At 36.0% G+C, this 26,726-nt stretch overlaps 1 protein-coding gene and 1 non-coding gene across 3 annotated transcripts in view; both read left to right on the forward strand.

Annotated features, from left to right (window-relative positions):
- PRKG2 (protein kinase cGMP-dependent 2) overlaps window positions 1-26,726 on the forward strand; it is a 107,345-nt gene that overhangs the window by 33,809 nt on the left and 46,810 nt on the right. For both annotated transcript variants that reach the window (XM_066281200.1, XM_066281199.1), the window contains exons 3-10: window positions 1,615-1,781; window positions 6,588-6,701; window positions 8,494-8,599; window positions 11,793-11,856; window positions 19,415-19,492; window positions 21,038-21,132; window positions 24,182-24,250; window positions 25,935-26,033. In XM_066281200.1, the coding sequence (XP_066137297.1) occupies window positions 1,615-1,781; window positions 6,588-6,701; window positions 8,494-8,599; window positions 11,793-11,856; window positions 19,415-19,492; window positions 21,038-21,132; window positions 24,182-24,250; window positions 25,935-26,033 (792 nt within the window). The remainder of the gene's footprint in view (window positions 1-1,614; window positions 1,782-6,587; window positions 6,702-8,493; window positions 8,600-11,792; window positions 11,857-19,414; window positions 19,493-21,037; window positions 21,133-24,181; window positions 24,251-25,934; window positions 26,034-26,726) is intronic.
- On the forward strand, window positions 3,042-3,117 carry TRNAG-GCC (transfer RNA glycine (anticodon GCC)). The gene has a single exon. It is a non-coding gene; the product is annotated as a tRNA-Gly (tRNA).

The following is a 26,726-nucleotide window of genomic DNA, read 5'->3' on the forward strand; positions in this document are numbered from 1 at the left end:
CTGGCAAAAATATTGTCTCAGTATTTATTAATTGAATGAACTGTTGGTTTTAGTGGGTGAGGGGAAGAGTTAGATCAGGGTGACGTCAGTGTTTTTGGCAAGATATCATGATATCATGGTACAAGGTGGACTGTCGGTGAATGAGGCTAGAAGCTGAAATACCAAAAAAGAAGCTGGTAAGTTGTCCAGACCTAAGATTTTTTGGGGGAGTTGGCACTGTGGTGACATCCTTGAACATGGAAACCAAAGTAGATAAAACCAAAGTGATATTTGTAAAGAGAATTGACAAGATTTGTTGATAGATTCGAGAGACGTTCTCCAGGTACTCGAAGAGTTTGGATGGCTCTGAGGATGCTGGGGTGACGGTAGAGAAGAAGGAATTTCTGTACAAGACTTTGTTCTGTAGCCTGATGATCTGCTGGATGTGGTCCATTACACTTTATTTTGTGTTTGAGAACTTTCTGTGTGGAAAAAGATGACAAGTTTTCAAACAGTAAAGCTTGTGATGGGAGAGAGTTTGAATGAAAAAAACAACAACTCTATTTTATTTATTTATTTATTTATTTTTTTTAGTATATGTGCTGCCGAAGTGAGCACAAAACAACAACTCTATTTTAAAATATCACACTGAGTTTGAGAGCAAATGTATTGTGCAGAGATTCTGATTTAGCCCACAAAGCAACATTTTTTTCCAGTTCATCAATTCTACGGTATCTACATATAAAGTATGTTAATTACAATATTTGAAATTTATGGTAATGAAAATTGGATAATTATTTATAGTTATTTTTTTTCTATAAGAAAGTAGAGTGTTCTAGGATTATCAACTAGTGGGTTTTGGATTTTGGGAATAAAAAGGCTGTGAGATTGAAAAAGAAGGTCGTTGTTTAGTATAGACAGACCAGGAGGCAAAACCTATCTGTAACCTATCTGCCCATCTGTAACCATTGCTCTGTTGCAATGCTAGACTACGCCGTTGCCCTTTATGTCTGATCAAAGCTAACAAGTCCCAAGGGAGCTGACTGCTCCAGCTCGGGAGAAGCACTGGTTAGAATGGAATCAGTACAGACTTCAGACTCACAGAGTGAGATTTAAATCCTAGAAAGAATATGTGCTTCTTACCTCTTACACTACTGATCCATGAAATAGAAATAGTAATTATCTCATAGGATAGTATGAGGATTAAATAAGATATAAAATAACTGGTATCATAGGTGCTATGTATACCTATATACATTGATGAATGAACTGTGTTTTAGTTCTTTAAATAGAACTTCTATCAACTAGATTTGTTTTTCATCCAAAAGTCATGTGTTCATGAGTGGTGCATCCAGGGATTTTGGGAGATGCTACATTTGTGATGAAGACAGGAGTGGTAATCAACTTGGTGTAGTAATGATTACCAGAAAAATATTCAAAAATATTTCCAAAGATTTTACACATAATGAATAGTAGTTATAAGGGTCAAGTGTTGGTGGAACTAGAAAAAATTTGTCCTGCTGGAAAAGTTGTATGTGCATAGGTAGTTATATCAAGGTTCAAAACGAAATGACTTTAAGTAGCAAAACGTGGTTTTCATTCATAGTAACTAACATCTCTTTTCCATTACACCAGTGAGAAGAAGCTCATTACAGATGCTCTTAATAACAATCAGTTCCTGAAGAGACTGGACCCTCAGCAGATCAAAGACATGGTGGAATGCATGTATGGAAGGAACTACCAGCAAGGGAGTTACATTATTAAGCAAGGAGAACCAGGAAACCACATCTTTGTGCTGGCTGGTGGGTTTCACAGATTTTCCCAGTTATTGTATAACAAATATTTTGCCTATTTATGCAAATGCAAAAGCAGTTTGCTGTGTTTGCAGAAGATGGAACAGATTGGGCTTGTGAAATAGTAATGTTGCTGATCTAATTATGCTGATGGCAACACTTCATATTTACCGCATGCTTTCTGTATGTCAAGCATCCTGTTGAGCACTTAATAAGAGACATGTCATTCCTTTCTGTATGTCTGTGTTGCTAACGTGCACTACATCAGAGAGAGGTTAAGTAACTTATCCACAGCCACACATCTCCTAAGTGGTAGAGGCAGGATGTAAACTTGTACGATCTGACTCAAAGACATACTTTTAATCAACGCATCAACTACAAAAAGCTGTCTCCATTCAAAATACTGCTTCTTATATTGACATTTTTAGGTGGTTGTACCAGGAAAAAGAAAACAATTATTTTTTTGGTTTTGTAAAATATCTTGGTTCTATACCAATGATTATAAAAGACATTTTAGGTACATTTAGACAACAAATTAAGTGAAGTACTTTAAAATTAAAACTGGTGTTTATTAGAACCATTTAAATGGTTTTCTTCATATGTGACCACTTGAACATACTTACATGCTGGGAAGATTATAATGGTTAGATAGGCAAAGGATTTATTTCTCAAATGCATATCAAATGCTTAAGTCTTAGAGTGGTAAGCAAAAACATTTTTTAAAGATATAGAAGCAAGAAAATATCTGAATATTGCTATGGCTATTGAACACCCTGTTGAATTATGAATTGCCCCAACTTTTTGAGTTTTAAGGAAAAAAAAAGTTTTACCCAGATGGAATGGCAGCCCAAGATGTGCTATGGCCTTCTATTTTGCATTATAGTTCATGACAATATAGGAAATGGTTTAAAATATTTTTTTTATTGTCCTGGCCAGAAAGCTTGATTAGTAGAGCATCATCCCTAAGCATAGAGGTTGCTAGTTCAGTCCCTGGTCAGGGCATATACAGATGTTCCTGTCTCTCTTCTGCTCTCTCCCTTCCTCTCTCTAAAGTCAATAAAATACACATTTAAAAAATAAAATAAAATGTTTTTATATTTTCAAATTATTTTTATTATAGCCTCACTTGAACTTATAGAAATAATATAGGGTTATACAAACATAATACAAGCACATTTAGACATACCTTTTAAACAACAAAAATACCAGAATAAATGTATAAGCTGAATGTTTACTAAAGTTACAGACCAATAAAAATAAGTTAATGTGGCCCTGGCTGGTTGGCTCAGTGGTAGAGCATCGGCCTGCCATGCAGGAGTCCCGGGTTCGATTCCTGGCCAGGGCACACAGCAGAAGAGCCCATCTGCTTCTCCACCCCTCCCCCTCTCCTTCCTCTCTCTGCCCCTCCCGCAGTCAAGGCTCCATTGGAGCAAAGATGGCCCGGGTGGGCACTGGGGATGGCCCCATGGCCTCTGCTTCAGGTGCTAGAGTGGCTCCGGTCGCAACAGAGCAATGCCCCGGATAGGCAGAGCATCGCCCCCTGGTGGGCGTGCCGGGTGGATCCCAGTCAAGCGCATGTGGTAGTCTGTCTGACTGCCTCCCCGTTTCCAGCTTCAGAAAAATATAAAAATAAATAAATAAAAGTTAATGTGATGGATTCTGTTGAGTTTTCATGAAGTTGCTTTTACAGTTAGTCTCTAAGTTTGGCATGTTCTAGTAAGCAAGTGCTGATTCAATGATCTTACCACTTATTAAAGCAATGCTTTTATAATTCTCATTTACTTGGTATTTTAAGTGGAGGGCAGAAGTTGCCTATTCAAACAAATTAATAAACATATTATTTAAAGTATGTAAAAGATGGTTTTCATCTACTCTTGATACTTAAACAACTTAGTCTCATATATATTTATTATTTGCCATACCATCTTTGTAGACACCCTAAAAATTCTAGTCATTCCCAAGCAGTTGTGTTCCCTTAAGGAGTGCATTATATTCTTAATTTATGCAGCCTTCAAGTTTTGGGGGACAGCTGATCCAGAACCACTTTCCCTCTTTAAATTTTTCTTTTGGCCATTTTTACTTTAGTGACGCTAAATCATTCTAGCAAGAGAATATAGGTTATTAAGTCAACAAATACTTGTGGAACCTGCTAGGAAAGGACAAGAAACTCACATCAGCACATCTTGTCCCTTCCCAGTTATCCTGATAAAGGGGAGAGAGGAGTTTGAATGGGAGGCAGCAGCCATACTGCCACTCACACCAGGGCGATAGCACACATGGAAATGGTAATGGGACAGTTTCTTATTTAAATTAATTATGTGTTATCTAAGGACTGAATTCCCTGATATAATTGACTTAGCAAATTAATTTGTTAATTAAAAATCTTCCCTTTATAAAATATAGCATGATAGCAAGTAGCAAATTATATTTAGCACATAACCAATTAGGAAAACAATTGAAATGCATTAAAATCTATGATACCAACTTGATAGTATTATAAAATGGTTTCAGTGGAATAGAATTTAGTTGTAATGAGAGATTACTAAATTTTTCATACCTAATTTGTAGGACTTGGAGCCAAAACAGGATTTATTATGAGAGTACAAGTTTTACCAGTATCAGTAGCTTTTCTGCTTCGTCCACTCTGTCTCTGGCACGTGGACCACTTCCTGATAGAACATAAATACATCACATTTGTTGAATGAATAGATGGGCAGAGACGATCGAGAGCTGCTTAGTAGTGAATTAGGAGAAGGAATTTCTTCAAGTAAAGTAGAATAACCTCGTTAAGAATATAGGGTTTTGGGTTTTTTGCATATAATTTTTATTAGGTAAGGTTTTATTTGCATTTGTTCAAAAGGAAAGTAGAACAGAATTCCCAAGGCAATAATAATAATAATAATAATAATAATTATGAGGAAGTACCTGAGTGGTTCCTCTCCCTTTCCCCAACCGATGCCTATATAAAAATTAGTTCCAAACACTTTTTTTTCTTTTTTTATAAGACTATTTTTTTTAGTGTCACTGCCATTTTATAACAAAATTGGGAGGGAAATTTAGGAATTTCCCAAATGTCCTCTGCCCTGACACACCCATAGACTCCTCAGTATCAGCCTGACTCACCAGAGAGGTACATTTAAAAAAATTTTTTTTTAATTTAATTTCTTTCCAAGGATGGACCTATATTGACAAATAATCACCCAAAGTTTATAGTTTACTTTAGGGTTCACACTTGGCATTGTCCATTCTATGGGTTTAGACAAATGTATATTGACATGTGTTGTTGATTGCGGTATTCTACAGAATGCTTTCATTGTCCTAAAAATCCTCTGTTTTCTGCTTACTCATTTCCCCTGACCCTAGTCCTGACAACCACTGATCTTTTTCTTTTTCTCCATAGTTTTCCCTTTTCCAGAATGTCATACAGTTGAATTGGTTGTTTTCACTTAGTAATATATATTTAAGATTTCCTCCTCGTCCTTTCATTACTTAGTAGCTTATTACATTTTAGCACTGAATAATATTCCATTGTCTGGACGTACCACTGTTTATTTACTCATTCACCCTGAATGACATCTTGATTGCATCCAAGTTTTGACAATTAAGAATAAGGCCGCTATAAAAATGTGTGTATGCAGGTGTTTGTGTGGACATAAGTATTCAGTTCTTTTGGGGTAAAGATGAAGGAGCATGAGTACTGGATTACACGGTGAAAGTGTCACTAATTTTGTAAGAAATCACCAAACTTGTCTTCCAAAGGGGCTGTACCATTTTGCATTTCCACCAACAATGAATGAGAGTTCCCGTTGCTCTACATCCTTATCAGCATTTGGTGTTGTCATTTTCCTACATTTTGGCCATTCTAATAAGTGTGTAGTGGTATCTCGTTTTAATTTGCATTTCCCTGATAATATTTTATGTGGGTCAGCTTTTCATATGCTGGTTTGCAGTCTTTGGTGAGCATCAAGGTCTTTGGCCCATTTTTCAGCTAGGTTACTTGTTTTCTTAATGATGAGTATTAAGAATTCTTTGTGTATTTTTTACAACAGTCCTTTACCAAATAAGTCTTGCAAAAATATTTTCTCCTAGTCTGTGGTCTTTTTCAAGCACGCTTCTTAGTGACTTCCACTTATTAATTCGTTGCACTATTAATAAGTGGTTAGACAACTTATTAATGAGGGGTTAGACAACTGCTGAGGTATAATAGAGTAACTTGTCCAAGGACACACAGCCAATGACTAGTCAGAGCCCGGCAGCCTGACTTGAGGGCCAGTGCGCTTCTCAGTTATGACAGTGTGAACAGCTGTCATGTGTTTCCAAGACATGCACTAATTTGTGTTTCTTGTACAAGAGAAACTATTGAATATTTCATGCATTAGGATGAATTTTAAGTAAAACATTTGCCATGCACTGCTTCAGAGAAAGAACATTGTAACAGTGATAACATTCATAATAGCTAAGACTTCTGTGGCATTTAGTATGTGCTAGCTAGCCATTGTTCTAAGTTCCCTACTTACATGATTATTTATATGTCACAAAAAATGCATGAAGTAAGTATAATTATCCACATTATGGACAAGGGATCTCAAGGAGGTGGGGTAGCTCTCTCCAGGTGAGCCTGCTGCTCCTGCACAGAAGGGCTGCTTTCCGTCTGCACTATTAACCGCTTTATTATAACGAGAATCATAAGATGTCTTAGCTGTGTTCTTTGTGTATTTTCTGATTTTTTAAAATTTATGTAATCCAAAAAAAAATTTTTTTTTTATGTAATTCAGACGGAGTTTGACTGTTTCTTTTTAAAATTCTACTTGATAGAGGGCCGATTAGAGGTGTTCCAAGGGGAGAAATTGCTAGCAGCCATCCCTATGTGGACCACGTTTGGGGAGCTAGCCATTTTATACAACTGTACGAGGACCGCCTCTGTGAAAGGTAACAGATGAAATGCTGTCGTGTAGAATTTTTATCCAATGTTAAAGATAATCCGGTTGAGTCACTGTTGCATCCTGATTTAGTCTTTTTGTCTTCCATTGTGATCCATATGCTCTCATTAATAGAAATGTTATGCTCAGTAAAGATTTCCACTGAAGGATTTGTCTAAATAATTCAAATTTAAAAGAACTTTTCCATCAGATACTTGTGTGTCAAATATGAACAAGGCTTTCAGCTGAGTTATTGCAATATTTGTTTCAATGGCCACTTTGCTTTTTTACCATGTAGACACATGCCTTTGGTTCACCCAGAAAGTTTGCTTTTCATTCTCTATGAAATTCTGCCCATATTGCAAACCAGAGAAATGAATTAAACCAATGAAATATCAAAAAGGATATGAATTAATTGAGAGTCTTCAGGAATGACTTTTGAGATTAGTTTACTTGCTTCTTTTTAAGGTTCCTGTATTGACTTTAGTCAGTCTTGGTTTTTCTTCTGAATTACTTAGATGCGGATTTTCTCAGCATTTGGGACTGGGTTACATGTCTCAGCCCTGCTACAGTATTGATAAAAATACAGATTCAGGGCTTCATTGCAAACCTGAGTCTCAATTATTGACCATGTATTTTTAACAAGAATGTCAAGATGATTCTAATTTACTCCAAAGTTTAGTAAATCAGAGATTTGGATTTTAATCTATTTTTTAGGCTGTATTTACTCCTTTAAAATAAATCTGACAATCTGACCAATGGTGGCACAGTGAATAGAGCATCGACCTGGGACACATAGGTCAAAGGTTCAAAACTCCGAGGTCGTGAGCTTGAGCACAGGCTCACCAGCTTTAGTGTGGGGTTGCCGGCTTGAGCTTGGGATCATAGACGTAATCCCATGGTCACTGGCTTGAGCCCTAAGGTCGCTAGCTTGAAGCCCAAAGGTTGCTGGCTTGATTAAGGGGTCATGTCCTTGGCTGGAGCCCCCCAGTCAAGGCACATATGAGAAGCAATCAGTGAACAAATAAGGTGCCCCAACTATGAGTTGATGCTTCTCATCTTTCTCCTTTCCTGTCTGTCTGCCTCTGTTTCTTTCTTGAGCATGCAAAATAATAATAATAATAATAATAATAATCAGATAACCATAATTTCATACAGATTTTTAGAGTGGGTACTTCTGCTACTCTTCCTTTTTACATTTTGTTCTTGCTTTTAATGCCTTTCTTGTAAAAAAAAATGGTTTCAAAAACTGTCTTCCACAATCTCTTTGAAAATGATTTGTATACATTTTATATAATAGTAACCATACAGATCCTTAAAATATATTTGCTCTCTTTAGCAGCAATATCTAAACAACATACAAAAACATAAAACACACTCAGATACCCAGAGATCTTTAACTTTCAATTATCTGCTTGTGAATTTTTCTTCACTTTTGGAATTAACTATGGGCTGGCTGGCTTTCTCTTGGTTTACACCACAAATCTGAAATACGTCCTGATGATGTAGTGCTTAATAGGGAATTGCAAACTAATTTTAATATCATCTGAAGTAAAACATAATTAAAAAGGAAATCTTTGGCTACTCACTTTCAAACCACAATTCATAAGAAAGCCAAAAATGATTTTATAAAATTACTCACTATTTGTATCACTCCTTCCTTCCATTGACATGTTTAAATAATGCATTTTACAAGGAATGTCATTTTATGAAAACATACAAAATTTATTGACTAATATTTTGGAATGTTTTCCTAATGTGGGCTAAATAATATTTTATTACTTGCTCTATTTTTTTTGAAGCTATTACCAATGTTAAAACTTGGGCACTAGATCGAGAGGTATTCCAGAATATAATGAGAAGGACAGCTCAAGCTAGAGATGAACAGTACAGAAACTTCCTCAGAAGGTAAGAATAACACATTGGGGGAAAGAGCAAAAGATGGTGTAGCCAGCTTGTGGATATGTTGGTTTTATCTGTATAACTATTTCACTGTAGCTTCTCTTACTTAAGTGTTTTCCACAAATTCAACCAGAAGTATTCCTGTGCAGTAAGTGCCACTCTTTATAGTATTGTTTCCCATTAGCCTCATGCACTGACTTTTGCTTTATTTTTCCTGCTAATTTTCCCTTGTATAGATGGAGTCATTGCATACTATATAGAAAATTTAAAAAAAAAAGCCTAAAATATTCATCTGGGTTGTTCAGTTGACTTTGAAAGACATTCTGTGATTTGGAAGAGGTTAGCAAAAGATAATCTTTCTAATAATGCTTGGTTTAAAATAATATTGAAGTGAATTTATTTTATTATTCTTACTTGCTTTACCAGAGGTGTTCTTTTTCTCATTTGCATAGCCAGACTATCTTCCAGATTATTGTATTTGCAGCAAATTTACATGCCAACAACATTACAGTGCTTGCTATGATGGCATAGATTCTTGGAACATACTCATTTTGTGAACTGTTACATATCCCCAACTACTTAGATACATAAAATTATATAGAGAGAAATACCTCTGTAATTGAAAAAGTCAGTTACACATTTTTTAAAAATGTGGGGAAGTATAATTTTCTCATTTAAACTATTTTTGTGTCTTTTGTGGGAGTTTTGACAATCTCTGAAGCTTTAATACATACTCTAATGAATTGTTACCTACAATAAGTGGTAATAATAATAAAATGTCTAGCAGTTACTAAAAATAAATTTTAAGTTGTTTTAAAGTATATGGATTTTATCTTGTATAACTAGCCTGAAAAAATAATGGCTTTAGGGTTGTACTACAGTGCCTTGCATATAGTGAGGACTCAATAAATATTAAATGAATGCATTGCTGATAGGTAGAACATTGCACGCATTAATGTTTCTTGTATAGAAGCTTCCTGATTTACTCTCCTAGAGTCAATAATTACTTCTGGTAGAGAGCTGCAATAATGACTAACAATAACTTAGTGTAGGTGATCTCAGCATTTAATAACTGAGCAACACATGTCAGCGTTTAAAGCTAAGGAACCACACTTACGCAAGGGCAAAAAAGGGGGAAGGGATGAAAAATGAATAAACCAGTGCTTGTGGGTTGCATTTGTATGTCTGAAATAAAACCTGAGCCACTAGGCATAGCAATTCATTCTTTTGTAGTCTACTATGTTTTGGCTTAGTGGAAGAAGCTCAGAAAATTTACTAGTACATATTCTTTCCTTCCTTTATTTTATCTGATTCATGCATTCATTCAACAAATATTTATTGCCAAGCCCTAAACAAGGTGGTATTCAAGATAAACCTGATCTTTGCCTTCATAGAGAGGAGACAAAGGATTTTTCCTCACATTGATTTTCTCACCAATTCCCAAAGGTATTGGTTTATGGGAGAGAATTTTCACTAACGTTGTAGATCCCACCATGGAGCAGAAGTAAAACATTATTTCATGATAGACCTGTATTAATCAATGGCATTCTCTGGTCACATTCTTATCTTTCTTCAATAAGGAGACATATTAGAGAAATACATTTCTCTTTCCTTCATAATACATAGTAACTAAGCTCTTTCTTTTTCTATTTATATCATTTTATTTTGAAGTGTGTGATGTATATAAAAGTTATATAGTACATATGTAATTTATAAAACATATTAACAAAATGGGCACCTTCAAGTTGTTGTCTGACCCAAGAATAGAAAGTTAGTAACCTTGTTATTCTCATGTGCTCCCATGTCATTCCTCAGCCTCTTACCCCTCTCATTGAGGCAGTCTATGTTTTGAAGTTTAGTACTAATTATTCTCTTAGTATTATTCTTTACTATTTTGCCAATAGCTCGATTTAGCCTGTTTTTAAACACTTTAAATAATGGTGTTATTTTGCAACTCAATTTTAACTCAGTATTTTTTTTCTAAGATTCATCCATTTGGTTAGTTCAGTCATTTCTTCCATTGTAGAGTTCTTATCTGCTGTCCTCTTGGAGGTTGTTCTAGTGTTTGGCAATTACAAACGGTTCTGAGGCAAGTATCCTTATACCTGTCTCCTGACCACCTGCTGCTCCTGCACATGTGCAAGGGTTGGTCTAGAGCTCTATTTCAAAAACCAGATCAAATCATGTATTTGAGTAGCATCTATTATTTTTGGGGGGTTTCAAATTTTAGATAGTAAGAAAGACATAGTCATCTTACAGAAATTTTATCAACAGTCCTGAGTAAAAATTGTTAAAAAAAAAAGAAAAAAGAAAGAAAGAAATCTCATGGACATGGACAACAGTGTGATGATGTCTGGGGGCAGGGGGTGATGGAGGAGGTATGAGCAGGGATAAATGGTGATAGATGAAGACTTGACTTGGGGCTTGGGGGTGGTGAACAGAGATGTGTTGTAGAATTGGACACATGAAACCTGTATAATTATGTTAACCAATGTCATCCCCATAAAATCATTTGTAAAAAATGGGTAAAGTAGAGGAGACATTTTTCTAATAGAGCAATTTAATCATCTTGATTGGTTAATCATACTAGATGAATTTCTGTGTTTTGTTTTTTTTTTCAGATAAGTTTCTGTATTCTATTTCATTTTCTTTATATTATTATTTATAAAAATGTTTCTATTACATGCCTCTGGCTATCATCAATTTTAAAAGACAACATAATATGACTAATCAGAGATCATTTTTATGCTAATTCCTACATTCCCCTCCTAGATTCAGTCTTTACTTAATTATAAGGATAGAGATGAAACTCTGATCCTCCTGTGGAAGCAGAGCATCTCACTCATGCTAATAAAAGAGATATGAAGGAAAGAACACATTTCAGAAGTGATTCACTTTGAAAACCAACAACAAATGTAAAATGGCTTTTTTGCCCCCCATAAAAACAAAATTTGATTTTTTCCCTTTTTGCTGTCTTACTAGTTTTACTTATTTGCCTATGATAAATGTCTGTGATTATATATGTTATATATAATTTTAAAGTATTTGAAATTTAGCTATTTTCATGTAATATGTTTGGATACTTTGGAAAAATTAAAGTATAATTTTACATGCATGTAAAGATTTTTGAATCTACGTTTAGGTGCATATCTATAGTTCAGGAAGATAAAGAAATAAATGTCTTTTTTTAATTTTCAAGTGTATCCTTGCTGAAGAATTTACCTGAAGACAAATTAACCAAGATCATTGACTGCTTGGAAGTGGTAAGAAGTTTTAAAGCAAAAAATACATTTTGTTAAGAGATTGTATAATTTAGGCACTCATAGCACTGAAAATGAATAGAAAGGAAACGATGGTAGGTCACAGTCTACAGAGACCGGAAAAGGTTTCTATTGTGAAAACACATTAGACCAGTTCTCAATGAATTACGGGGCTGGGACAGCTTCAGGTGACTAGATTTGCATATGTAAAGTGACATTTGACTTACATATTTTAATCTTTTTAGTATATTTTATAAAACTAATCTGCCTTACTAAAGAAGCATTTGATTTTTTGCCATTAACATCACAATCCCTGACAGAGTTTTCATAGCATAAAGGACTCAGTGATGTGTAATTAGGAAATGGAGAAAGATTAAATGGGAGCTTTTGGTGACAGGCTTCTGAATCAGGGCTCTGAAATACTTCATACTTAAAGACTCTAGACCATGAAAATACACATCAGGGGGAAAAAAACACCTGCACCTAAGAAGCACTTTATCTCTTTTAATATCTAGGGAGAAAACCTGCATATTGGAATGTGTCCAAAAACTCATATTAAGCGTCACCCAGAGGTTGGTTCTAGTCCAAGATTAGTCAAGTCTTTAGTGAATAATGCTTGTATGACAGGTACCTTGGAGTCTAATGAGATGCAGTATATGAAAACTTCTTCAGACTTGAGACATTAAAATGCAAAGCAAATAACCTTCCCCTAACTTTTTAGGGGGTCAGTTTCATTGAAACCAAAATGAGTTATCTGGAATTCAAAAGAAGGTAAGAATAATTAAGGTGTCACATGCAGACTCTAAGCTTTTATAAAGCTGTTCTCAACAGGAGACAAAAAACAAAACAACCAAAAGAAAACAAAACAACCCCCGCCCCAAGTTTGCAACACTGTTGACGTATTCATGCCTCTGTCAATCACAATATACAATGTAAACTAATATCTGTTGAGAAGGAAGCACTGATCATTTCATCCTTAAGTGTGACACCAGTAATGTTTCCATTTACAATTCATGGACTCCATCCAGCAGTTTATCAAGGACAGGCCATGATGACACAGTGCCTTGGCCTTGTGTCCCCCAAGGTGTTCACTTATGAAGTCATTTTCAAGAGGACTGCTTGTCCTGAATCTCTTGGGATTTTCTCAGTGTAATATAACCCAGTCACAGATGTTGCAAATTAATAATTTATCCTAATTTCTGAGAGCGTTTTTTTTTAAAAGCTGGAGAGGCCCTGTATTTTTTGTTAACTGAGGAAAATCTGGTTTTAATATAATACTAATAGAGTATATTCACCAGCAGGGAATTCTATGCTGACAGCAGATATTAAAATTTAGTATCATTAAAAATAAATGGTAAATTAGACATATTTATAGCAGCCACAGGCAACAGCTCCTGAATATATGGATGAGGGGGGCTCAAATCCAGTATTAATTAACATACAATTCGAGTTTGGTATTCTCATCTTTTAAAACACCCTAGAAGGCTTTATTATAGCTCCGCATTGGCAGACAGCAGCATAGTTTATAAAGAGCTCTTTATTCATACCTGGCAAACAAATGTCACTCTGTAACAGGTGAAAATTCTCAGATGCGAAAAGGGATTAACAAGGGAGTAATGGGATCTATGTAGCTCTAAAAAAAGCACATTGTTTACCAGAATAGTTTGGACTGATGACCCATCAACAGGGTCCTGACAACAGCCAGTCACTAGTGCTAGGACCAGCTGTCCCCAAACTGGCTCCATAATCTTTGCGAAAAACAGGCTGCATCTGGCATTGTTGATTTGGAAGTTTTTAAATTTTTGTGTAGGGACGGGGAAGGAGGATCAGTGCTTCCCATCACCAAGCAATTGATCTGACGTGTTTGTTTGTCAAGACTTTGACTGTTGAACTCCTAGACCAAATGGCCCCAATTGTGTAGTGTTCCAGTAGCATCTCTTGCTTTAGCTTAAATCACCCAGAACATTCAGCCCTAGAGTCAGTCAGACATTGCCTATACGCTTCTCTTCAGGTTCTGATGTGAAAAGGAAAGTGGGAGAAGTACCAACATAATCACTAGTGTGCTTTAAGCGTTAACTAAAAAACATCATAAAACATGATACAGATTCGGAAAGCAGTGTAATTATTAATGATAATGAAAATGATAATGTAACTTCTGCACCTGGCAGTTTGTACAGCATGGAAGACAAAGAGTGGGAGGAGTTTCTGATCCTCCACATGGTGATCCGTCCAGGGAGCATGAGAGTTGACTCTGGTTGATGGAAAAGCCACCTAACTCTTTGTTACAGAGCTCTGGTATTTGACTCAGTGACCCTCTGCACTACAACTCTGACATTCGATCTTCCAGGAAACTGGAAGTGTGGTGGCAGTGGAGTGGGGATGGGGTATATGGAATGTCCTTGTCCTTACTCAGATCACCCATGGTGCTGCTTAGAAGACAGATTTCTTGGTACCACCTCACACTTACTGAATCAGAAATTCTGGTAGAATAGGGGCCCAGAAATCCTTATTTTAACTCTGCAAGTCTTGACTGACCTTGTGGTGGGACAGTGGATAGAGCGTCAAACTGGGACGCAGAGGACCCAGGTTCGAAATCCTGAGGCCGCCAGATTGAACGTGGGCTCCTCTGGTTTGAGCAAGGCTCACCAGCTTGAGCCCAAGGTCACTGACTTGAGCAAGGGGTCACGTGGTCTTCTGCAGTCCCCCAGTCCAGGCACATAGGAGAAAATCAATGAGCAACTAAGGAGCTGCAACAAAGAATTGATGCTTCTCATCTCTCTCCCTTCCTGTCTGTCTGTCCCTATCTGTCCCTCTCTCTGTCTCTGTCACCAAATAAATAGATAAGTAAAATAACTATGCAAGTCTTATGCTTGCTTATTAAAATCAAAGAAGCACTAGCTTAAAGTTATGCACAGGATACATTTAGAGTTTGCCACAGTCTGCCTCTTCACTCAGGAATTTTCCTTTTTATAATCATTTTTTAAAACTCTAGTCTTCCTTATTGTTCCTGCTACCTTGCATAATCCAGAGGGTTTTCTCACTTTAATGATTACATCCAGAGCTATAAGAAAGTTGAGACAGTTATGGATTTTGCCACAGTTTATGGTCCATTTAGTTACAGGTGGGGCAGCTAGGTGTTGCAGAAAGTTTACTTGTCCAAGGTCCAAAGATTAGGGTTTGTGGTCAAGCCTCTGTCACTAGCAATTGTCAGTTAATTGTAGTGGGCCCACTAGGGTCTTCTTTTTTACAAAAACAAGAGGGTGATGGGCCACATCTGTGTGAATTCTTTCAGTCTGTTAACTACAGAATTTAGTTGGCTTGTGCAAGTCAGAGGAATTTCTGTAGGTTTTCATTTTGTAGACTCGGGTTCCTGACGTTAAGCAATCAGGTACTAAATTATGATTGCTAGGGTCTACTTCTCTAGGTGTGCTTGTTTTAAAATTGCTAAAGTGTTTTAACTATTATCCTTGTTGAAACAAAAAAATTGCTGATAACCACCCAAATAACTGTACATAGTTTCTTAAGCAGCCAACCTGGATGCAAAGTCATGTGGTACGGGGCGGGGGGGTGGTATGTATGTGTCCTACATCTGATTGTATATCATCAATTGTTTCTTGCCACACTCTAAAGGAAACCTGTGACTTCTGTGTCTCTGCCCTTCATTACCTTGGGTTTTTTCTTCTGGTTTTATATAGGTTATTTTGCTTTGCTTTGTTTTGTTTTGTTTTTTACAGGCACTCAGGCCTTAGCATTTTGCTAGACTATCACAGAGTGAGCATTTACTTACATAGAAAAATACTTTTATCTTTAGCTGTTGCTGCTTGTATAATTTTCTTCTGCCCTCTGCCTCTCAGTCTGTCCTAGAATTAGTTCCTTACTTTTTCCTCTTGTAATACCCTCAGTAAGTACTTTCTGGATTTCTGGAATCTTCTTCTAAAACATCTTATTCAGATTGTGGGACACATTAGTGGGTCATATAACCAATTTAGAGGAACATTGTTTTTAAATATCAGTGTAATAAGGATAAATATTGTTTTGAAAAATGTTTTAGTTTTATTCGAATGTCTGTCTGTGTGTGTGCTTGCATGTGTCTGGGTGTGCATGTAAAATGGCTTTCTGACTGTAGGTCAGAGTGAGAAATGTCTGAAAACCACTGCTTTGTAGGATAGGGTCTATGCTTCTTGGTCCTCCAAGGACCCCTTTGCAGTGTTACCACAGGACAATAACCACACTGTTTGCATTTCTCTTTTTGGCCTTGGTGACCACCCTGGCTGGACTGGCTGCCCTCCCCGCTTGACAAACACTGACCAGTCTAGCATCATAGCCAGTACTTACCACTATATATTTTTGGTCTGACCTACATCCACGGTCTTTTCTGATCTATGAAGTTACTGTCAACATACTGGGAGGTATTATTTATCTTCCTCCCATGATTTTGGGTGACCAAGAATCAACCCCAGGAAAAGTACTGCTAGGAAGGTTGTCTCTTGAGAGACAACAAACTGCTCCTCAGTGTTCTCTTTCAAGGGTTTTCCTTTTAGCTAATCGGACTGACAGGAAGTCAAGCTGTGCGTCCTCTCACGCCAGAAAGTCTTTATAATAATTGAAGAACAACCTAAGAGCACTTCAGAAATTCTGCATGTTCCGCTGCTCCAGGTGGGTATGGTGACCGACACTGAGATGGGGACAGAAGAGACTGGAGAGTTCCCTGAGACAGGAACGCCCACCACGACGCCAGCGTTTTAGTGAAGAGGACTGAGCGTTAGCTGTGTAATGAAGATACTGGACTGCAGTGTTGTGGTCACTCCCTTAACCTCTAAGGGTCATAACCATCTCACTTATCAAACCTAGCATAGATATAGCAAAGGCTTGTGATAAAGCTAAAAGGAGAAAGATTAAAGAATCGGCGTATGCAAACTGATGAAGAAAACTCAAAATAATTATTTTCCAACTAAAAAAGAAGTTTGTCGTTTTTTACATAAAATCTGTACAAGAAAGATGATCCCTGTTGGATCCAAAGAGTTATTCAGAAATCCAAGCCATTGTCTTCCAAGAGCTCTCGGCGATGTCTTTTTTTAAAAAAAAAATTATTTCTTTATTCAGTTTAGAGAAGAGAGAGAGAGAGAGAGAGAGAGAGAGAGAGAGAGAGAGAAGAGGGGCAAGAAGCAGGAAGCATCAACTCCCACACATGCCTTGACCAGGCAAGCCCAGGGTTTTGAACCAACCGGTGACCTCAGCATTCTAGGTCGATGCTTGATCCACTGTGCCACCACAGGTCAGGCAAGGGCCATATCTTTATGATTGAAGCAAAAGTATGAAGACACGTACCTGAAACGAACGGTTCATGGGCCTGGCATGGAGGAGGCACACATCACTGCTGCGCAGATTCTTTTAGCTAGGGTTTGATCACATGGCCGCCGCAGGGCCCTGAGAAGTATGATTTACTGTGGAAGACTGTGATGACCCACTCATGCCCTCTTTCAACAATAATTAACAGTCACCAGGTGCTTGATATGTACCAAATGTGCCACCAGGTGCTTGAGAAGCAATGTCTCACCTAGTTCTCAAACAACATTAAGCTGGTAGGTTATACAATCTTAATTTTACAGAAACAGAAACTGAGATCCAAGAGATTTAAGTAACAGCTCAGCAAACCATTGTTATTCTCCTTAATGTGGCAAACATTGAGTTTTACTATGTTTCAGTTACTTTTAATGCTTTAAAGAAAATATTGTGTCTAATTGGCTTACTGTGGTAGGTAGAATAGGCCCCCTCCAAATGTCCAGACACCTATCTCTGGATTGTTGGAATATGTTATGTTACATAGCAATAGGGACTTGACTGATATAATCAAGGTTCTGGACCTTAAAATAAGAAGATTATCCTGGATTATCTAGGTAGGCCAAATATAATTACGTGAGCCCTTAAAAACCAAGAATTTTCTTTGGCTGGAGTCAGAGGTGCAGCACAAGCGGAAGTCAGAGAGATTCCAAGTGGAGGAAGGAGTCCACATGCTATTGCTGGTTCTGAAATGTAGGGGACTTTGTGTAAGGACTGGATGGAGAAGCCTCTGGGATGCCAGCCAGCATGGATCTGGAACCTTATCCTACAACCACAAGGAACTGAATTCTGCCAGCAACCCGACTCAGTTTGGAAGCAGACCTTTCCCCAGATCCTCCAGAACGGAGCAAGCTCAGCCTGGCTGACACCTTGAGTTTAGTCTTGAGAGACCAATGAAGAAATCCTGTTGAGCTGCATGGAGCTTTGATTCTCCAAAACACAGACACAGTCTAAGGGTGTTGTTTTGAGTCACTAAGTGTGCGGTTATCTGTTTCAGCAGCCATAGAAAACCAAGGTGCTTCTCTTCTCTCAATCTCTGAAGGTAAATGTTCTTATTTGAACTTCATGGATTGATGGAAGTGAAATTCACAGCAGAACTAGGATTTGAATCTAGATCTGTTTGAGTTCAAATATTTTTCCCCTAGGACATTCCGTTCATGAGAGTTTGAAAGGTATTGTCAAATGCATATAACACTATGTGAATAAAAGGTATGTTCATTACTACTAACAGTGATGTTGATTCCATGATTGTAAATAGGTTTTAAGAGTAAATGACCAAAAAATGAAATTGAAATACAGTAGACCCAATAGTTTGTTTGCATTTTACTGTCAAGTCTAAAAGAAAAATAAGGGACAGCTATTATGTGGTTAATTGTTCCTTTAAAAAAATTAAACAAGCCCGTTTTTGCTTGTAGAAATGATTAAGAGATCCATTTTAGTTCTGTGACTTTGAGACAAAAATCACATTAAAGCAAAGTAGGGGTAGACAGTTTAATCCATCTTTAATCTTCTCTGGGAGACTGAATTGCTCTTTTGGTCTGGCAGGTGGATGAATTACTCTTCTCTGCCCACGAATTCTTTGGTTATACCCACGTATACCAGGAAATCAAGGAAACAAGCAGCAGTTTGAGATTTCCTAAGGAGAAACCTGCATCGAAAAACAGAATTTACATGGAAAAAGTCTAATGTCAGCCTTTCGTAACGATAAATCTTTGGAACAAATTCATGTGAAAGAGCTATGTTCTGTTTATACAGAATTTTCCTAGCTTTTGCTCTTCAAAGAATTAGAAGTGGAAGTGGATATTCCTAATACCCATTGGGGATCATTTTTTCAGTTTATTAATTATTTGTTGTTCTTAAACTCTGTAGACGGTTTCAGACTGTGGAAGGTCACTAAACAATTTTTACGTAGGTTGTGTAGGCAAAGCCCACCTGTATGTCAGTGATGCTTCTCTGCTCACATTTGTCTTCATGTCTTTAGTCTCTATGCCTGAAATCCAGTACTCCGGGTGATTTTCTTTCTGTGAAAGATAAACATAAATGCAGACAATAAAGCAAAAATCTCTTTTTTCCCCCCACAGTTTACTACTGTAGTTAAAAAAAATAAGAAACAGGTGTGGAATGTTCATTTCAAAGACACGAGGAGTTCTGTTTCATTGATGTCTTCATTGGTACATCTCCAACTGGCTCTAACCTATTCTTTTCCCTCTCATCCCAACAGGAGTACTATGACAAAGGAGATTACATTATACGAGAGGGCGAGGAAGGAAGTACTTTTTTCATTTTAGCCAAAGGAACGGTAAATATTAATTATAGCTCACTTTAACTATATCAGAAAGCCTTCTCAAATCATTTTGCCACAAATGCAGCAGTGCTCTGCATTGCAGCGTAAGAAGTCCGCTGCACTGAATGGGTGAAGGAGTTTCTGCACAGAAGAGTCCTGTGGGGTAAGGTTGAGCACTGGTTTGGGAGTATAGGAACTCTGATGCATTTCAGCGGAGACAGTAACTTCCCAGTGACCGTAGCAGGTCACCTGGTTATCTTTGGACCTCATTTCGTTGTGTGTAGTGTGAGATTATTTCTAAAGTCCTGTCTAGCTATGACTATGTGATTTGCAATCAGCTGAAGGGTCCGAGACTAGGGCTAGAACATTTTCCAGTCCAGCAGATATGACCAGCAGGAGGTGGAGGAGAGTGAACTCAACAGTGGAGGACAGCGATGACCAGGCATCAAGCTAGAGAACAATCTGTCTCAGGACTTCAGTTCATACACAATAGCTTAAACTGACTTAGAAGTGATGAAAATTTTATACCAATATATGCAATGGATCTTTTTTTATTCCACCTAGATATTGTGTGGATAATGCCAGTGGTTCCTATGTTGACTCTTTACAGTGGTCCTCAGAGATAAAAGCATTGTTAAATACTGTAGGAAAGAGTAAAATCTTGAGCACCTGTGTCTGTAAACTGTTGGATTTTACAAATGCTTTTTCTTTCATGGAAAGGTTCATCATCAGAGGGTCAGGCACTGCCCTTTGTAAACTGGTTTGTGATTGAACTTTGAACTGGGACTCCAGTGAAATAAAAAAAATTTAAAAAATGGTTTCAAATCTCAGAAACTCTTCAACACTCAGAACCACTTTTATTGTTTCTCCCCATCCTGGACCCCATTCTTTGAAATAATCGAGGCTAATAAACAATTTTCAAACGCTTTTTAAAATTGTGACTTAGATAAATACTAATCAGAATTTCTAATCAACATGAAGCAACCCTGTTACCATCTTGAATTGGAATAATTCTAACCACAAACAAGGACTACTGAAGTTTTTGTTAGTCTCTGCCATGGGAGACCTTAAACCTGCCTGGACTGTGGGTCACAATGACCTGTAAAATTTGTGGACCCTTCTCTGCATCCACATATTTTGTTCAGTTTTAGAAGCTTCACAGGACTCAGCGAGCCAGTTAGAAACATCAGATTCAGAACTCCTGATACTCAGTGTTATTCTTGATTAATTTGTTAACCCTATTTGGCTTTCTGAAACAAGGTTTCCACAGGACTATTGTTATTTTCTTTGAGTTTTCCTAGAAAAGAGTCACTAGATTCACATATAAAAAATTTAACTTTGGGAGGTGGGGTTTGAATGGAGACTCCTTGTCTTACAGAAGATGGAGGCGTGTGATTGTATTAAATCATGGGATTGCTCAGTCCATCCAGACTGTCCTAACTACTGCAGAATTAGTCCTTGTTCAGTCAAGTTTATATAGAGCTGGAAGATCTGGTTGAATAGAGATGTGCTCAGATTCTCTTTTTTCTCTTTTCTTTTTAATCATTTGACATAATTTAGGTAAAAGTTACCCAGAGTACAGAGGGCCATGATCAGCCACAACTGATAAAAACACTGCAGAAAGGAGAATACTTTGGAGAAAAAGCTCTTATCAGGTGAGTCCATGATACTATACTAAAATAATTCTTTGCTTGTTTTGTATGTCTAACTACTCCTTTAGAGTTGTCAAATTGAGCTTCCAAATTAATGATAGCCAGTGGCCAGGAATTAAACAAAATATGTGAAATATTTTTACATAGAAAATAAGTTAGAAAATCATAAGTTAGCTAGTGAAAATATGGTATTCTATTAGAATTTTTAGTTTAAAAAAAGAGAGAAAGAGATAAAAGGAGTAAAAATTACAACTTTCTCTTAAGAACATGCTTTTATATTTCCAGGGCTTGAAATGTTACCTTTTTTTCCTCTTTTTCAAATAACATTATATCATGACTTTATATATTTTCAGCTCATTTTACAGGTTTAGAAACAACTTAATATATTTGAAATTTTTACCTGTACCTTATGTCTTTTGAGGTATGAATTTATTTGGTTGATATAACTTTTTTAAACCTTAAATTATATAAATTTATTTTATTTTTTAATTGAATTTATTGGGGTGAAACTGGTTAACGTAATTATACAGGTTTCATATGCCCAATTCTATAACACATGTTTGTACATCTCATATTGTGTGTTTATCTCCCTCCCCAATCTAACTTATGGAAGAAATATTTATAAAGGTTAATCAAGTGGTTCAGAGAGATACTTTCTACTTCCTGGAACTAAGAAAACCTCAAGTCTGAAGAATTACATTTTTGTAAATGTAAATAACTTTATAAAAGATCAATTTAAAATTTCGAGAAACACCTTTTTTGGGGAGTTGCACTTGTTTTTGAATGAATACCTGAAATTAGTTAAGAAATTCCTTAAAATTTATGCTATTACTAAATGCTTTCATTCTACAAAATAAATAAAATCAAATCATATGCTTATAAAAAGGAGCATTTCTCTTTATTTATTGTCCTCTAGCTTTTGTCTAGAAAGCTCCAACTCTGCTGATTTGTATGTCAGGATTACATGGGACATAACAAAAAAAAAGTGTTTATAAATTAATATCTGAAGACAAATTTTATTTAAAAATCATAAGGTTGTTCTTTTTTAAAGAAAATTCAACATTAAATTTAATGTTATGGCTACTATGTAAACAATTCAAAAATTATAGTTTTTCCTTCCTATTTTCTGCTGGTAATGAACATATTTCAATAATAGAGAAATTGTCCTTTGTCGTTTGCTTACTTGTGACAGAATAGGATAGATTCGTGTAATATCATTATGTAATATTATTATTTCAGCTTTCAATGTATTGGTTCATAACATTTACAGATCATTCTTCTCATATATCCAAGCTAAACAATTAAAGTTTAAAAGTCCAGAGAACTTCATAAATGTACTGTAGATTCTAAATAGCTTTTGAAAGGAAGTATGCTGTCTTGTTTTGCTGGATCTGAAATAATTTGTGCTATATGTTGCAGCTAGACAATTACAGTGTTTTTCCTTGAGAAATGGGAATTTATATTTAATGTAAGCATCCAACTTCCCAAAGCATTTGAAAACATAATGCTAAAATCAACAAGGGGAGTGGGATACATATATTTTGTACATTTTTGTGTATTTTTATACTATCACTTCTTAGGGCCACTGACTGTGACATGATGCTCCTTATAGTCTATATATTTCCATGACTTGACATTAAATAGTCCCAGGAGTTATTTCAAAATTTTATGTGCAAAAACAAATCCATGGTACTTACACAGACCTTATTAAAGAAACATGTATTTACAAACACCTAATACTTATGAAGTGTTTGCAGAGAATATTTCTAGTCAAAACGATGACACTGACGAGTGAAAAGGATGTCATACCTCTTCTTTTTTTGAACTCACAAATCAAATAGGTGGCTCACATCCAAGATCACATCTATATCTATGTATCTATAGATAGGTACAGACATACAAGTTGAGTACAAACTACCCAGCTACCAAATCAAAAGCTAATCAAGCTTAAGTTTTTTCACTGATGCCTTCTAGCAAGGACCCTATAAATGTGGGAGGGACTGTGAGTCATGTCAGAAGATATGCTGATGCCAGCCATGGGAGTAGAGGACTTTGGAATATAGAGATGTGCTGCCAAGGTTTTCTCTGTCCCATTGTTAAAAGGAAGAGAAAAGAACCATACTTTGTGTGATGCTTCTTTTGATGAAGTTGCTTCAAGCGTTCTCAATATGCCAGCTACTCCAGGCTACCTTAAATGAACTCAGAGCATTGGATGCCATATGAGGGTGCTTTTTTTTCGGTGTCTTTACTTTATAACTAATAGAAGCAGGAAACTAATTTAATAAAAGTCTCTAAATATATACTTTACCCAGTGTTTGACCCATTGGTATTCATTAAGTTACTAAATTTACCATCATTAGGTTACATGCCATAATTTATTGTATTGAAGATATCAGTTGTAAGATGCATCATTACATTATATACTCCCAAGAAAGAAAGACATTGCTATTAACTACATTATGACTCATCATCAGTTGTAAGTCATACTTTTAGAGATTTTAATGGAAGATGGTATACATATTAGATTCCATGAAATGAAAATATTTTAGTGTTATTTCATTAACTGAGTGATAGGCCATTAAAAACACTTTCTTTGGGCTTTGTTCTTGATTGGTTTATAATATTATGTGCATATTTGTCCAATAAATTTCTTTGATCAGTTAATTTCATATTTTGCCTTCCAATTCATTCGGAATTCCCTGTTGATCAGAGGAGAGCTGTTTTGACAGACACAAGAACAGAATAAGATTTCATGCCTACTTGCAGTCATTGACTCCTTTGCATTCTCTTAGTACATTTATCTTTTTGTCCCTTGAATTTCTTTTATACATAATGTTTATTGGAACATATTTCAAACTGTTTTTTATTTTTGTTTTTTTTGTGTGTGTGTTTTTTTGAAAAGAATGGAGTATAGCTTATGATGTTAAAAAAAGAAAAAACAGTCTGTGGAAGGTTTAAATGATGATGTTGTATACAAGTAGCAGATTCCCTAATAAAAACAGTTATTTAATTTCTAACTGTTGAAAATTGATTTTCCTGTTTTTGTCTACAGTGAGGATGTCAGATCAGCTAACATTATTGCTGAGGAAAATGATGTCGCATGCCTGGTTATAGATCGAGAGTGAGTACATTGATATTGTTGGAGAAGTCAGGCTACTGTCACCTTTGAAGACTTGGCCTTCTTTTATTGAAGGGCCCATCTGTCTTCTATTCATCACCGCTTAGAAGTGCTGGCAAATCTTCAGCTGCGAGCTTCTATTAAAATTCATGGGAAGGAACTGGGCCTTCTGATCTGAATCTGTCTGTGGTGGTGGCAGATGCTGGCAGACTAAATATTTTGTGTGCAAAGTTTGTACATAAATATCAGCAATAAATTTAGATTCTGCATCTTCCAAAGAAATAAGCTTATTAGTATATATGGATTTTTTCCTACCTAATATAGTGAACAATTTCATAATTTATTTCTAAAATGCTCTAAGCAGTCCAAAAATTTTGCAACCAAACATCTCTTAGACAAAATGTGAAAATTCATTAGCTATATATATTTCCAGAGAAGTTTTAATTTAACACCTGTAGTAATTTGCAAGTGATGTATGTCAATATTAATCTTTAAATATCTTAGGTTATTTTTCAGAATAAGTCTCATTTTGTGTCCTTAACTCACTTCAGATTGTTTTTGAAAATGACCCCTTGTATATCTCATTAATCAGTTGAATATTTATTAACTATAATAAAGGAAATTCTAACATACTTAAGCTAGGTCATTCTTTAAGAAAAGTCATAATGTAGTCAAAGAAATAAGTATAGTCATATGAAATATTAACAAAAAATAGTAAAATAACAAGAGGTATTACTAGGGAGTATATAGTTGATCACTGATTAAATACAACATTTATTGAACAGAATTGTAGAGATTTAGAGCTGGAAAGAACTTTAGGACATTTAAAAAGTTTGTTTATTCTGGAAGATTTCAAATATTTTAACAATAAACAGGATGGTTTTATGAACCACATAATGCAAGTTCAACAATGATTTATTAATGCCTTAGTTCATGCTACTTCGCCACCCCTCCCTGCCTTCTCCACTCTATTTTCAAGTGAATTACACACATAAAATTATTTCACCTGTAAATCTTAGTAGCATCTCTAAAAATTATTATACATAATGCATGAGCACATTTACTTGCCTAAAAAGTTAACAATATTTCTTATTTATTTATTATTATTTATTGAGGTACAATTGACATAATATATTAGTTTCAGGTATACAACATGATGATTCAATGTATGTCTATATTGAGAACTGATCTCCAGAATAAGCCTACTTAACATCCACACATAGAACAATTTCTCCCTTACAGATAAAAGTGAGTCCACAGTTAGTTAAAAGAATCGCCCAACAGTGCCAACTGCGAGGGAGCAGGGACTTCTGCCCAGGTCTCCCCGTTTCTTCTAGCCATCTTTATATCGTGCTCCTATAGTATGTGTTCAGGAAGAGAAGCAATCTGTAGACTATTTCCTTTCCGCTACCTTCTAAAAAGAGTTGTTGGTAAACCTGAACTGCAAGACAGAATACTACGGAAATGTTTTCTCTTCTGACAGATTTTTTGCTTTCAAAAACTCTAAGGATCTACTATATAACTTCTAATAACTATTCTACATATTATGGCAACACTAACATGCGTAAATTGTTGAAAAACAATTTACAAAGCCTTGAATAGCCATAGAAATAGTCCTTTATGAGCTTAAGGAGAATGGTAACTATCAGCACAGAGCTTTTAATTTAATTTAATTTTACTCATTTAGAACATTCAACCAAACAGTTGGGACTTTTGAAGAACTCCAAAAATACCTTGAAGGGTATGTGGCAAACCTGAATCGTGATGATGAAAAAAGACATGCAAAGTAAGTGGAGGAATATTTCCCTAAGACAGATAGGATTATAGCAGTTGATGAAGAAGGTGGAGGGGTATGCTTTACTCTTAGAGTAACTTTTAGTGCACTTTCACTAAAAAATTTGGAGGAATTCTTTTAAATCACAAATAGGATACTATTTACTAGTAGTATGATTGTTTTAGTCTCTAAGTCATCAGTTCCTTATTTGGGTTGATGAATAGTAATAGTGGTAAGGAGAAATTTCCTGAGAGTCGGCCTTAGAAAAAGGATTCTTTATATTGTCTGGTGTCTTAGCTCCAAAGGACATTAATTCAGAAACAATTCCTGTTGTCCACGGAAACCAAACAGGAATGCCAAGGTGTTAGAGTAGCTCATTCAATCTGGTTTCAGGTCAAAAACTAGCAGTATAGTCAGAATTATTTTAAAATATAATGGAACTATTGCCCAGGGTCATCGTGTGTGTGTGTGTGTGTGTGTGTGTGTGTGTGTGTGTGTGTGTAGGAAGGAGTTGGGTAGGGCTTTAAATATAGTAACACTGATGAAAAATTTTTATTGAATAGAGAAATCTACTTTGTAAAATTAAACTTATTTTAAAATTCTTTGCTAAAACATTTTGTGGGGTGAATATTGAAACATATATGCACCAGATAGTACCATCAAAGCTGAAGAGTCAAAAGTTCTAGAAAACTAACATTTGCAAGG

This window comes from Saccopteryx bilineata, chromosome 5, assembly GCF_036850765.1.
Source record: "Saccopteryx bilineata isolate mSacBil1 chromosome 5, mSacBil1_pri_phased_curated, whole genome shotgun sequence".
Taxonomy (NCBI): Eukaryota; Metazoa; Chordata; class Mammalia; order Chiroptera; family Emballonuridae; genus Saccopteryx; species Saccopteryx bilineata.